This window comes from Rutidosis leptorrhynchoides, chromosome 11 (genome assembly GCF_046630445.1).
Source record: "Rutidosis leptorrhynchoides isolate AG116_Rl617_1_P2 chromosome 11, CSIRO_AGI_Rlap_v1, whole genome shotgun sequence".
NCBI classification, from domain to species: Eukaryota; Viridiplantae; Streptophyta; class Magnoliopsida; order Asterales; family Asteraceae; genus Rutidosis; species Rutidosis leptorrhynchoides.
Window position 1 is genome coordinate 23,394,773 of NC_092343.1, and position 12,087 is coordinate 23,406,859.

A 12,087-nucleotide genomic window follows, 5' to 3' on the forward strand; every position below is an offset into this window, starting at 1 on the left:
TAAGCTGGGGTGTTACATGAATAAGGTAGTTTTTTTTTAGGGAGGTGATTCGTACACCACCTTATTTTAGCCATACACCACCAAAATAATTATTTGGACATTTTTACCCTTACTTTTATTCACCACCAACTCCCCTTAACTTCTCAAAGGAAGGGTAGAAATGTCCAAATAATTGTTTTGGTGGTGTATAGCAAAAATAAGGTGGTGTACGGATCAATTCCCTTATGTATACAATTCTAATTAAATTTTAATTGATTTATAATTATGTTAAAAATATTAATAATGACATCAACTAATACAATCTACAAATGACATGGTGGCAATGCTTATGGATTATATAAGGTTAAACTTTGAAATGATAACATCATAAGATTAGTATTTTAAATTTTAATAGATAGTATAGATTTGTGGAAAAAAAAATCATTTAAGGGTAATTCAAAAATAAGCATACAATTTATTTATAAAACGATTTAGGAGGTTGTATTCATTTAATTACATGTTGGGCTACTATTGGCCTTGTCTACCATTTTAATTATTAGCCAAGTTTGTACTTTTTTATCCTATTTGACATGTTAGAGATAGAACACGCAACTCCTCATTTTAAGCAGGTAAAATGGATTAAATTGTCTTCACTATGTCATATATAACATCAAAGTTCATACCATGGGTTATCACCAAGTGTTAAAGTGCTTGTAAAATGCTGCTCAACATGAACCTTGAGAAAACCTTATACTGTTTCGGTAAAACTAGTGATAAATAATTTGGCCTTCAGGTGCCAAAATCGTAGGCACATGGGTCAAAATCGCCACCCAACTCAGTCTAGCATTCAAAATTAGCTTATCTTGCACTTGCTTTAGTTCCCAAACATATCATTAACGTCCATAGGCCAAACATACCATTTGTATTCTACAAAAGTGTGCTAAATTGAGCCTGCTAATAACGCAAAACTAAAAGGGAATATAGAACATCAAACAATTCTAACAACGAATACAAAACCACAGACTAGATATATGCAAAAGATTTAACACAAATTGCAACAGTTGAAATTTTGCAGTTAAACAAGCTTTTAAAGAGACGGATATTTTAACACCTTCAATTACTTTTATCTAAGTGCCTTTCAATCTCCGTTAGTAATTGAATCGAGATCACTATCCTCGTCACTATCATTTAAATCAGACCAATCCGACCAATCAGATATCCCTTCCAGTGAATCAAGAACCTTCAAGTTTGATGGGAATTCAAAACCTTCAGCTTCCAAACGGAAGAAAGTCTACAAACAAAGAAAAGTCAATAAAAGAACATTGCAATGAAACAAATCATTAGTAGTAGGACACAAAACAGGTTGGAAGTATGCATCAAAAATGTACCTTAGCGATTCTCAAACATATAAGCAAAACCATTAAGGTGGAAAAAAAAAACGCTCGAAGAATAACATGCATCACGATGAATGTTATTAGGAATAACATTTATCGATGCATGTTATTTCTTCGAGCGTTTTCTGATCAAAATAATAACATTTATCACAAAGTGTCTTTTTTAAATATTCATATTTTCACCTAAAATTAATGTGGGTAAAAAAAAAATTAAAAAAAAAATAAAATAAAATTTACGTCCCCTCCCCAAAAAGTGTTTCCCTCTTGATATATATTAAAATGATATTACAGTAGAAGGTGAGGAGAAAATATAGAGCTACTACAATTATAAATGAAGAGAGATAGTTATAAAGAGTAACAATAGTTTTATATTACTAGTGCTAATTCTTGATCATTATTTCAACTACCATGAATATCCAAGAATGAAAAGTAATTTTACCGTAAAGCAAGTCATCCCGATTTTGAGCTCCTTGATATGCTGAAGGCTGAGTATAAGTTGTTTAAGCATCATCTGTTCTTGTTCGATATTATCATCATCATCCATATCCAAGGAATAATCTAAGTGAGCATTGACTAAAGAAGCCACATTTAGCAACACAAGCTTCCATAACAACAATTGACCGCATATTTTCAATGAAAGAATATTAGGGGCATTAATTTCGATAATATCCACGTCATCAACATCCACATACCCTGAAAATATTAAGTTCTTGACACTCTTTGAAGTAATATTGAGCAGCATAAAACCAGAGCAATTTTCCAACTCCAAAGTTTCCAACATCGGACTTCCCCTTTGTATGTTCTCAATCAAATCTTCATCTATAATCCCACGATGAATACACAAAGTCTTAAGCTTTTTCCAGCAAATTGCACCCGTGGGTATAAATATACACCCTGCTAAAGTCAATTTTGTAATACACGAATTGATGTAAAAAAAATCATCTAACACAAACTCAGCTTCTGAGCCCTCACTAAACAATTCTAAATAAAGTTCTTCAACATTACAATTAAGAGCATAAGAGATCCAATTCTTGACTTGTGATTCAAACTGAATATCGTAACCATGACAACAACGTAGTTCGAATTTATAGAGCTTCAACTGGCGACATTGAGTTAGGGTTTTGTCGATAGACGGAAAGAAGTCAGAGGCTAAAAAAGCATTTCCATAGCCACGTTGGAAAACGAGAGTAGGAATGTAAGTCCAAAGATGTATCCATCGTTTAGAGAGTGTACTTGTTCTAATGGCGCATTTTGTCTCAGGTAAACGAGACAAAATTTCGATTAGTAAAGCATCTGGTAATGCACTAATTCTATCTTTAACTTTTGTTTTACTTTTGAGTAACTTTACGCTTATTCGACCAGCAAGTGAACTCGTACTCCTTTCTCTAATGTGAAAATACTGCAATAAAACGCACATCAATTACTATTTGTGAGAGTTTAATACATATTTATTTAAGTGCATGAAAATACAAGTGTTGCATGCATTATCAGCTAATAGCCCCAGGCCGTTCGAAAAAAAAAAAAAAAAAAAAAACTAATAGCCCCTGAAACAAACAAAATCACCACCATTGTAGGCTTCAATTATACTACAGAAAGCTTTTATACATCACATAAAAATACCAAAAATGATCGAATTCATCCCAACCAGCGGCGAACATTAGTGTTACCAAAAGGGGGTATATTCCCAGTGGCGGAAACAGGTGGGAGCAAGGGGGCACCCGCCCCCAGTGGATTTGCAATTTTCAGTGTGAAAATTTTGAATTTTTTCGATTTTGACCCCAATGAAAAAAAATTAGCCCCATAACCTTCAAATTTTGCCCAAAATAGTTGCTACGTTTTTAAAAAAATTTCGCCCCGGGTGGAAAAAATTTCTGTTTTCGCCGCTGTATATTCCCCACCTAGATTTAAGGGGGGAAATTTTACACTAAAAAAACATATTTTTTACTAAAAAAAAATAAAGTTTTTATTAATGTTTTACCCCCTAGAAATGAAAAAATTTATTAAATTTTCGCATCCGCCCCATCTGTTTTGAGTTCAAGTTCCGCCACTGATCCTAACCCTTTTGATCCGTTATATGTTGGAAGCTTCGACGAGCCTAACACACCCACTATAGAGGATCTAGACTATACAAGACTCACTACACCAACACTTTGACGTTGTTTAGCCTTTAATTTTATAAATCATTAGTGCACAATGTACTTAGGCGACAGTGTCGACCATATATCTTTAGGCGGTATAACCGACCATGTATTACTTAGGCGGCAGAGCCGACCATATAATAAGAACAACAAAAGTGCACTAAGAACTTAAACACAAACTAAGGCTTGACCGGGAAACTTAACAAAAACACTTATATTAAATTACAATTACAATATTACTTACAAGCTTTCTCTTCTCTACTTTCGCTAACTCACACTCTTCTTCTCTTCTTCACAACTCACTTCTTATTTCACTCTTACTCACAACTCTCACAACTTACTTCACACACTACAAATGAAATCATCACCCTTATTTATACTACTCCATGGAAACTTCTACACACTAGATTTGTCCATTATCTAGATATTTTTACCACATAAAAATATCTAGATTTTTACATTTTAACATCTAGATTTTTCCTCATTAATATCTAGATATTTCTTTTACATTTTAATATCTAGATATTTTCATATATACATCTACTAATACCAAATTTGCATTGTATTTTAACACTCCCCCTCAATGCAAATTTTCTTCCAACGATGTCTTGCAGACCATTCCAAGTGCTTCTCTGAATTTTGTAAACTTCGGTTTACTTAGGCTCTTGGTGAATATATCTGCAACTTGTTCATCTGTCTTTGTTGGCACCATCTTGATCTCCCCTTCAAGGACCTTCTCGCGAACATAGTGATAGTGCACTTCTATATGTTTTGTTCTCGCATGAAAGACTGGATTTTCTGCTAGACGTATAGCTGATAAGTTATCGCAGAAAAGCTTTACTTGATAATCTGTTGATTGATGAAGATCTTCCATTAGCTGCTTCAACCAAGTAATTTCTTGTGTTGCTGATGCTGCCGATCGATATTCTGCTTCGGTGCTTGATAAGGATACAGTTGGTTGTCTCTTGCTGCACCATGATATTACTCCCGATCCAAGACTAAACATGTATCCAGTTGTTGATCGTCGTGTATCATAGTCTCCAGCGTAATCAGCGTCACAATATCCAGTCACGTGACATTCTTTTGTTTTCTTGTACAAAATGCCAAAGTTAATAGTGCCTTTAACATACCTTAAGATGCGTCGTACAACATCAAGGTGAGGCTTCTTCGGATTGCTCATGTATCGACTAACCACTCCAACTGCATAAGATATGTCTGGCCGGCTTAGTGTGAGATAAATAAGACTTTTGACCATCTTTCGATACATGGTAACATCTTGAAGACTTTTTCCTTCATCTGCTCGTAGTTTTGTATTCGGATCCATCGGAGTTGAGATAGGTTTGCAATTAAACATTCCGTACTTTTGTAAAAGATCTCGCGCATATTTCTGTTGTCCCAGAAATAATCCTTCTCTTTTCTGCTCTATTTCGAGTCCAAGAAAATGTTTGAGTTCTCCAAGCTCCTTCATATGAAATCTGATAGACAGATTCTCTCTTGTTCTTTGGATCTCCTCATAGTGATCTCCCGTGATGATTAAGTCATCCACATATACTAGCACTATGGCTAGTTTTTCTTGATCTTGTTTTACAAATAAACTAGAATCTGAAGGAGCAACTGTGAAACCACTTTTTACTAAGAACTCGCCAATCTTCCCGTACCAAGCTCTTGGAGCCTGCCTCAAGCCATATAGTGCTTTCTTTAATTTGCAGACATGGTCAGGATGGAACTTGTTCTCAAAGCCTCTTGGTTGCTCCATATAAATTTCTTTGTCAAGTTCTCCATGTAAGAAAGCGTTCTTGACATCCATCTGCCATAACTTCCAAGATTTGCTAGCAGCTAAAGCTAGTAGAGCTCGAATTGTTGTGATCTTCGCCACTGGACTAAACGTTTCTTCATAATCTAGCCCATATTGTTGAGAAAAACCTCTAGCAACAAGTCGAGCTTTATACCTTTCAATGGAGCCATCTGATCGAGTCTTCACCTTGTAAACCCATTTACAAGATATTGGTTTTACATCTTTTGGCTTTGGAACTAAACTCCATGTCTGGTTTTCTTTTAGTGCATTAATTTCTTCTTCCATCGCTTTCTGCCATTCTTGACTTTGTGCTGCTTCTTCATAAGTGGAAGGCTCAATAGGTATTGGTTCATCCACATGAGCAGCATTGGCATACCTCGGATTAGGTTTCCTCGACCTTGTTGATCTCCGTAATTCTTGCACATGCTCCTCGGCATCCATTTGGCTTGGACGAACCTCTTCGGATGTAGATTGATGTACCCCAGTTTTCCATGGACTTGTTTCCTTAGAGTACGATCCATCTCCTTCTTTAATTGGATTCGATATGTGCTCTTTATGTTCTTCTTTCTCTTCTGGAACTTCTTCTAATCCATGAGATTCTGGAAGCTCTATCTTTTGAGGTGACCACCATGAAGACGCTTCATCAAATACCACATTTCTTGAAGTATGACACTTTCCGGTATTTGGATCACAACATCTCCATCCTTTTCTTGATTCATCATAACCGACAAAAATGCACCGAATTGCCTTCTTCTCAAATTTGCTTCGTAGATGATATGGCACGAAGACGTAGCATACACATCCAAAAACTTTGAGATGGTTGACGGTTGGTTTGATCTTCCATAATCTTTCATATGGTGAAATATATCTCAACTTTGTCTGTGGGAGTTTGTTAATCACGTATGATGCCGTCCTCATACATTCGGCCCAAAATCTGCCTGGTACATTCTTACCATGAAGCATACTTTGACAAGTTTCGGCAAGGTGACGATTCTTGCGTTCCACCACTCCATTCTGCTGTGGAGTATTGGGACAAGTTAATTGTCTTCTAATCTTGTGCTTCTCAAGATAGATATTGAACTCAGTCGATAAATATTCTCCTCATTATCTGTGCGTAAGCACCGAATCTTAGTATTGAGCTCACTTTCTACCTTGTTCTTGAACTCTTTAAACTTCAGAAAAGTCTCCGACTTCTCCTTCATGAAGTAAACCCACACATATCTTGAGAAGTCATCAATGAATGTCACCATATATTTCATACCTCCAAGTGATGTTTGTTTCACTGGGCCGAAGACATCTGAGTGTATGAGCTCTAGTGGTGTCTTGGACTGATGCTCTGACTCCTTGAATGGCAATTGGTGAGCTTTGCCAAATTGACATCCAGCACATATTGTATCTGTTCGGATATCAATTTGAGGAAGGCCATTTACTATGTGTTTCACCATCATCTCCTTTAACTTGTTGTAGCCCACATGCCCAAGACGTTCATGCCAAAGATCAGCCGTTTCATTCTTTCGAGTCTTATCGACATATGCCGTTTCAGCAGATAGTACATAGACCGACTCTATTCTTCTTCCTTGCATAAATGGATTGCCAACCACCTTCACTCTCTTGAATACGGACACATCTTCTGGTCCAAAGAGCACATAATTCCCTTCTGCTGTCAATTGTGGTACTGATAGTAAATTCTTCTTTAGGCCAGGGACAAGATACACCTTCTCGAGTTGGAGCTTATGAGAGCCGCCTTCATTTGGAATTATTGTCTTTCCAATGTGAGAAATAGAAAACCTTGAATTGTCGGCTGTCAACACGACTCTCTTTCCTTTGTAATCCTCCATTTCTTGCAGCTTCGTCTCATCATTGGTCATATGATTTGAGCACCCAGAATCAATGATCCAATCATCTTTGTAGTTTATTTTTGACTTTAAGGTTGCTGCAAGAGCTTGATCATCCATGTCAGCTTCAACGGAGAGTCCTGCTTCTGCATCCCATGTTTCCTCATTAATGGTTGCTTCGAATGTGACCTCTTTCTTCTCATCTCTTGCGGCGGCCACATTTCCTTCGAAAGTTCGCCTTCTGGGGAATCTACATTCTCGAGCAAAATGACCGTTCTTGCCACAATTGAAACATTCACCATTCTTTCTCTTATCATTTTCCCCGTATTGTTGGCGATGATCTCTTCTTCCTTGTTGAGCTCCCCCTGAAGCGTTGCCTTTTGATTTTGGGTGACCCTTCCACCCATATGTCTTACTTTCTTTCATCGCCTCTTGTCTTCGAGATGTTGCTTTCTTTTTATTGGTGAAGAGTGCATCTTCTCCGTCTTTTACGGTTACTTCATTCATCTGCTTGGCTAATGCCTCTTGATTTGCCAATAGATTCTCCAGCTCTATTAATGATGGTTGAGTAGGCCATCCTCTCACAGCGGCTATAAATCCATTATACTCGGATCTTAATCCGTGGATGATAATTCTCTTCATCCTTGCATCACTCACTTTCTCTTCAGGAGCAAGTTGAGATATCTCACGGCAAATTGATTTCACCTTGGTGAAATACTGAGAAATAGACAGACTTCTTTGTGAGATACCCGCGAGCTCAATTTCATAGAGCTGGAGGCGTGCTTCATTCTTCTTTGAAAATAATTTTTCAAAAGTTTCCCAAGCTGCCTTTGGTGTTTTCTCGTCACGGATGTGCTCCAATAGATCCTCCTCGATTGTAGTCTTCAATATAAATAAAGCCTTCCCGGCCTTGATGTTCCATTTTCTCAAGGCTTCGGCATTTTCTTTTGGTGGAGGCGTTGTGTCACTGCCAGCAACTATTTCCCATAAATCCTGTCCTTGTAAGTAGGATTCTATACAGGTCCGCCAATAACCATAGTTGTGGTTATTGAGACTCTTGATTCCACTGCTCGTACTTGCAAGATTTGCCATCATGACGTCCAACGTCCAATAAGCTTGGTCCCTGACCGATGAGCTTTCACAGTTCCTAACTGTGCTCCGACAGAATCTTCCTTAGAGCCTTGGTGAAAACAAGCCGATGTAAACGTCCAACGTTTAACGATTTCCTCCACTAGAAATGGTCCCGAACGACCCGCTCTGATACCAATTGTTGGAAGCTTCGACGAGCCTAACACACCCACTATAGAGGATCTAGACTATACAAGACTCACTACACCAACACTTTGGCGTTGTTTAGCCTTTAATTTTATAAATCCTTAGTGCACAATGTACTTAGGCGACAGTGTCGACCATATATCTTTAGGCGGTATAACCGACCATGTATTACTTAGGCGGCAGAGCCGACCATATAATAAGAATAACAAAAGTGCACTAAGAACTTAAACACAAACTAAGGCTTGACCGGGAAACTTAACAAAAACACTTATATTAAATTACAATTACAATATTACTTACAAGCTTTATCTTCTCTACTTTCGCTAACTCACACTCTTCTTCTCTTCTTCACAACTCACTTCTTATTTCACTCTTACTCACAACTCTCACAACTTACTTCACACACTACAAATGAAATCCTCACCCTTATTTATACTACTCCATGGAAACTTCTACACACTAGATTTGTCCATTATCTAGATATTTTTACCACATAAAAATATCTAGATTTTTACATTTTAACATCTAGATTTTTCTTCATTAATATCTAGATATTTCTTTTACATTTTAATATCTAGATATTTTCATATATACATCTACTAATACCAAATTTGCATTGTATTTTAACATTATACAACCCAAATTAGAACAATAAAAATGACATTCTAGTAACATATTTCTAAAGGCTATTAAGTAACTAAACTAATCACCTTCCATCCTCTGTTGTTAGATGAATCAACATTAGTATTAGGCCAAATTAAGGACTTAGTTACGTCTTGTGAATCAAGAACCTTCAAGTTTGATGGAAAAGTGAAACCTCTAGCTTGCAAACGGGAGATAACCTACATTAGAACATTGCAATTGTTAGAAGGTTTTCCTTGTTAAGGTTTCCCGATAGGGCGAGTAATCCGACCCAAAACTCCACTGTACGTAGCCCACTATAATTACTCTCTGGCTGTTTTCAACCCTTCCCTAGCCACCTTAAATTGCAAGGAGATCAGGGCCTCAACAACTGGGCTACCTTGGATGGTTAAATGAGAACATTGGAATCATTGTTGTAAGAATCCCGATTAGTCCCTTTTTAGAAGTAGGCCGATTAGATTTTCCAAAATCCGGTTAACCCCGGTCAATAAGTCAAAATTGGATTTAGTTGGTCAAAGTCCGATTTAGCACATCAAAAGAGTCAAACTTGGTCAAAATTAAAGATGATCAATATTTCAATAGAAAATTTAAATTAGAAGTTTGGAGTATGTGAACTATTTGAACATATCCATGAAGAAAGGTAGTAATTTTACCTTATTACATAAAATCCCAATACTGAACTCCTTGACATGGAAAAGACTGCTAATTAGTCCAGACATGTTTTCATCGATTGTTGCACCATTCTCACACTTGTTGAAGTTTAAGTTAACTTCTACTAAAGAAGACACATTCAACAACAAAATATTCGACACCAATAAATAACCACCGATCTTAAGTGACAAAATATATGGAGCATTGATTTTAAGCATATCTGGATCTGGATCTGGATGCTCATCAGCTTTACAATCACCATATCCAGTAACCACCAACTTCTTAACACTATTCGAAGTAATATCGAGCAGCGTATAGCCATTACAATATCCTAGCTAACCATCGTTTGGGTTTTGAAATATAAAATTATAAAATTCAGTCCAAAGAGCTAACCATCGTTTGGAGAGAGTGATAGTTGTAATGGTGGTTTGAGTTAGGGTTGTGTTTGGTATACGTAACAGAATATAAATAATTAAAATATCTGGTAACGCACTTAATCTGTCTTCTCCGTGGTCTTCATCACCCTTCATCATTTAGGGTTTTTCAGTTAAGTTACTTCACTATCTATCTCTATTCTGTATCGATTATTATACATACAGACAGAAATTAAGCTATCTAGTTTGTTCAAAGTTGCACTTATTGGCTACGGAGTATAATTTTGACGCAAATATCTCCAATGTTTGCAAATGTTGTGTGATTGGTCCAAACGCTAACGATCATTAGTCATATTCTGTTAAATTCTCACATGTGCTACTCAACAACAACAACAACAACAACAACAACAAAACCCAATACCACATGAGTGGTGTATGGGGGAGGTGAGTCACATGTGCTACTCACATCAGGATATTTCCGTCCTTTTAAGTTCTCTTCTCATTACTAAGGAAGCATGGATATCAAAAATAACTGAATTTTATTTCTTGTCTACAAATTAGATTAGATGCAATTTAAACGAAATTCATTATATACAAGGTGAAATTAGATACGCATTGCCATTTGTTAAAATTACATATTGTAACAACACCAATATAAATGTTTATAATCCAAATGCAAAATCTGCAAATTTAAACCTAAAACATTTGGTCACCGAAGAGTCTAGATGCATACGACAATCGATGCCAATGCCATGGTTGATGCATATTGGGAGTTGATGCCATGGTGGATGCACACGAGACTTCATGTCATGGTCGATGTATGTTGAGAGTTCGGATCCATGTTGGATGCAACAAGAAGTTTAACACTAATAGTTGACCGGGGTTAATCGATTAATCAAAGGATTTTGGAAAATTTAATCTGCCTTCTTTCAGGAAGGGATTAATTTGGATTTTTACAAAAGTAATTGCAATGTTCTCATTTTTGCCCCTCTACATTGCTACTATTTTTTCGTGGTATGTGATGTTTGCTAAAGGTTTTACTTTTCCATCAAACTTGATGGTTCTGGATTCACAAGACACAGCTAAGTCATTACTTTTTCATGATCATGGTTGGAGAATTCGAACTCGGGGATAACTCGACCGGATATTTTGGAGAGTTCTCGGTAACTCAGGAGAACTTTGATATGTTTAGTAGGTATGTGGTAGAGCTTGAAGGGTTGATTTGTCCAGGTTCGTTTGTGGATGTTTACTTCTCTTTGGATCCATATGACTACCAACTGAAATTCGATTAGTGGCCAAGAATAGGTTGTCGATTGATTCCAGCTGAAGGGTTTCGGTTTGGTGTGCACCAGAAACTATTAATTATGCTGACTTTTAAAAGACATTTCTTAATTCAATATATGCTTGTAAAGATAAGCAACTCGTTTCTTTTTATTATTTATGTAGATAGAAGATGAACTCTACTATTTATTGTATTCGAATTTGTTCAATGCAAAATTATACTATCTTTTGGACTTTTGGGTTTAAATTGTTTGTGTTATGTGTTACTGAACATATTTTTGTAAGTGTGTAACATGGTTTGATTAGTGTTTTTTCCCCAAAAAAACTTACAATTTATAACCAATGACTTTCATTATTTAAAAGATGAAAGAACCGATCAAAACAACAATACAATACAGAGCTCCGACATGCTTCGACTTTAGAAAGCAAAATCTAAACTTCAAAAACATTAAAAACTATCTAAGGGAGAGCAGAACTAATCTAAACATACAAACCGAGCAACTGATTAAACAACCAAATCAAAACACTACACCCAACCAAAGTAAAAACAAGAAACTAAACAAACCGACAAGGAAATTACAAACAAAAGAAGGGTAACAACATAGAAATGAAAACAATCACACCAAGCAAGCCAAACCACATCAAGGACGTCCAAGAGCTTATGCGACAATCGAGGCCTTGTTCCCTCTTACTCCCGACTTCGAGACATTCCCGACAGCCTTT

General features: G+C 36.5%; 1 protein-coding gene across 1 annotated transcript; it reads right to left on the reverse strand.

Moving 5' to 3' along the window:
- Positions 1-1,117: 1,117 nt before the first annotated feature.
- Positions 1,118-10,239, reverse strand: LOC139874372 (putative F-box/LRR-repeat protein At3g18150). Its single transcript, XM_071861814.1, has 5 exons — positions 10,103-10,239; positions 9,712-9,997; positions 9,127-9,258; positions 1,813-2,772; positions 1,118-1,270 (listed from the first exon to the last, which is right to left on the reverse strand). The coding sequence occupies exons 1-5, from the start codon at positions 10,237-10,239 to the stop codon at positions 1,118-1,120; spliced, it is 1,668 nt and encodes a 555-aa protein (XP_071717915.1).
- Between the last annotated feature and the right edge of the window lie 1,848 nt (positions 10,240-12,087).

Bases quoted from the DNA above. Each gene is read 5' to 3' on its own strand.
- LOC139874372 (XM_071861814.1), bottom strand. From the start codon at position 10,239: ATGAAGGGTGATGAAGACCACGGAGAAGACAGATTAAGTGCGTTACCA. The intron at 9,998-10,102 runs GTTAGCTCTTTG...TACTTCGAATAG, and splicing joins ATCACTCTCTCCAAACGATG to TGTTAAGAAGTTGGTGGTTA. The intron at 1,271-1,812 runs GTAAAATTACTT...CTTTGTTTGTAG, and splicing joins TCGGGATGACTTGCTTTACG to ACTTTCTTCCGTTTGGAAGC.